This window comes from Olea europaea, unplaced genomic scaffold (genome assembly GCF_002742605.1).
Source record: "Olea europaea var. sylvestris unplaced genomic scaffold, O_europaea_v1 scaffold16446, whole genome shotgun sequence".
Taxonomy (NCBI): domain Eukaryota; kingdom Viridiplantae; phylum Streptophyta; class Magnoliopsida; order Lamiales; family Oleaceae; genus Olea; species Olea europaea.
In genome coordinates this window covers 1-1928 of record NW_019234102.1, presented here as the reverse complement: position 1 = coordinate 1928, position 1928 = coordinate 1, and the positions used below count along the sequence as shown (strand labels likewise).

At 43.2% G+C, this 1928-nt stretch overlaps 1 protein-coding gene across 1 annotated transcript; it reads left to right on the top strand.

The window, feature by feature from the left end:
* Window positions 1-524: 524 nt before the first annotated feature.
* On the top strand, window positions 525-1854 carry LOC111377365 (the record flags this gene model as incomplete). The annotated part of the gene is made up of 2 exons (XM_023000446.1): window positions 525-1022; window positions 1080-1854. Coding segments are annotated over exons 1-2 (1273 nt in total), but the record flags the coding sequence as incomplete, so codon positions are not given.
* Window positions 1855-1928: the final 74 nt, after the last annotated feature.

The following is a 1928-nucleotide window of genomic DNA, read 5'->3' as shown; positions in this document are numbered from 1 at the left end:
GGGAAAAGCCTGCTGAAGCCAAAGAGACAGTTTCGTAGTATGTAATGTATAGTTGGGGAACTCATGTTTATTAAGTACTTGTCTAATATTTGGTGTGTCATGCACTTCGTAGAAAGGTTGGTAATTGATGTGATGCTTGCATGTTGACATGCTGATGTTGTAGAAGCACTCAGTCGAATTTTTTTATATTTTGTAGTAGTTGTTGTGGTATTAGAGGAAGTGGTGGTTTCCATTAAATGTCTATTTGAGATTTTGATGATTTTTCAAGTTGGTTTTGTCCATGTTACAGGGGAAACTCCGTCAAAATTTTTATAGAATTATGTCATGGTCAAGTAGGTCACGTTTGCCTTGGTGGTGGGTCTGGCATTTAGCTGGCATCTACAATCGGCGCACGACACGTGCCGAGTCAATTAGGTTAAATCGGTACGGGTCGTGTCATTTGATATCAGAGCATGGTCTTAGAGTTTATGAGTAACATTGCATGTATATGATGTTTGTATGTCACACATTATTGTAGGTAAGTCATGCGTGGTAGAGGCAGAACTCGTAGGCACCAAAATCCAGTATCTCAAGCTCCAAATACTCCTGAAGAAAGACATGTTGGAGGCGTCAGTGGGGCTGATGAATCAGTGTACCAGTCTCAGGTGCAACCTGACCCCATCACTGATAGAATAGCGGCAACTATTGCTTCCCTTCTACCAAATACTGATAGAGATAATTCTATAGAGAGAGCAATGAAACTTGGAGCAAAATTTTTTATGGGGACATCTAATCCAGCTGATGCCGAACTTTGGATGAAGACTTTGGAAAGCATATTTGATGTGATAGAATGCTTCGAGGATAAAAAATTATGCATTTTTGTATTTTTATTGAAAGGGGGAGCTGCTGATTGGTGGATTTCGTTTCGAAGCCGGTATCCAGATCCTAGTGTTATCACCTGGACTATTTTTAAGGAAGCTTTCTTTGAGACATATTATCCACCATTTTATCGTGATGCTAAACAAAACGAATTTTTAAGATTGGTTCAGGGGTCTATGTCAGTTGCTGGATATCATGTATAGTTTGTTGAACTGTCTAAGTATGCGAGTGCTTTGGTTGCTGAGGAGAGAGATAGGTGTAGAGGGTTCGAGCAAGGGTTGAGAGCTGAAATTCGGCCTATGGTTACTGCTCATGGGCATCAAAATTTTGGTTTGTTGGTTGAGGCGGCATTAAGGGTTGAGACAGCTATTCGTGAAGGAAATAATCAAGGAGCACACGTGACCTTTCGAGGTGGCAGCAGTCAATCAGGAGCTTCAGGAGAAAGGTTCAAGAAGAGCAGAAAAGGATTTTGTCCAGGTGCCACTAAATCTGGCAATTTTAAATCTAAGTCTGGGAGATCTAGCTCTAGTCAGGGATCAAGACATAGCCAGAGTTTTGGACAGCAGTCAGTGGGGAGCCATTCTTTTGTGCAGAGTCCTTCACAGAGAATTCAAGGAGCGAGGCAGAGTGAAGCTTCTGATCATAGGAGCTTTCCACAGTGTCAGTCTTGTGAGAAGTTTCATCCAGGTGAGTGTCTTCGAGGGGTTGGAGTTTGTTATCAGTGTGGTCAGATGGGACACATAAGGAAGGATTGTCCAGCCAGATCTCAGCAGATTGGAGCATCTCAGATAGTATCTCCTCAGCCAGGGATCGGTATGACCAGACAGAACAGGGATGAAAGAGCTCCATCAGCAAGGTCGATGGGGGCCACACAATCTAATTCTGCTAAGGGTAGTGCTTCTAGACAGGGAGCCCAGGCAGGTCGGTCCAGGACTCAGGGCAAGGTGTTTGCTATGACACAGCAGGAGGCAGAGGAGTCACCAGATATGGTAGTGGGTATGTTATCTATTTTTGGTAGAAATGCTCGTTCTTTAATTGATTCGGGTGCTACGCATTCCTTTATTTCTCAC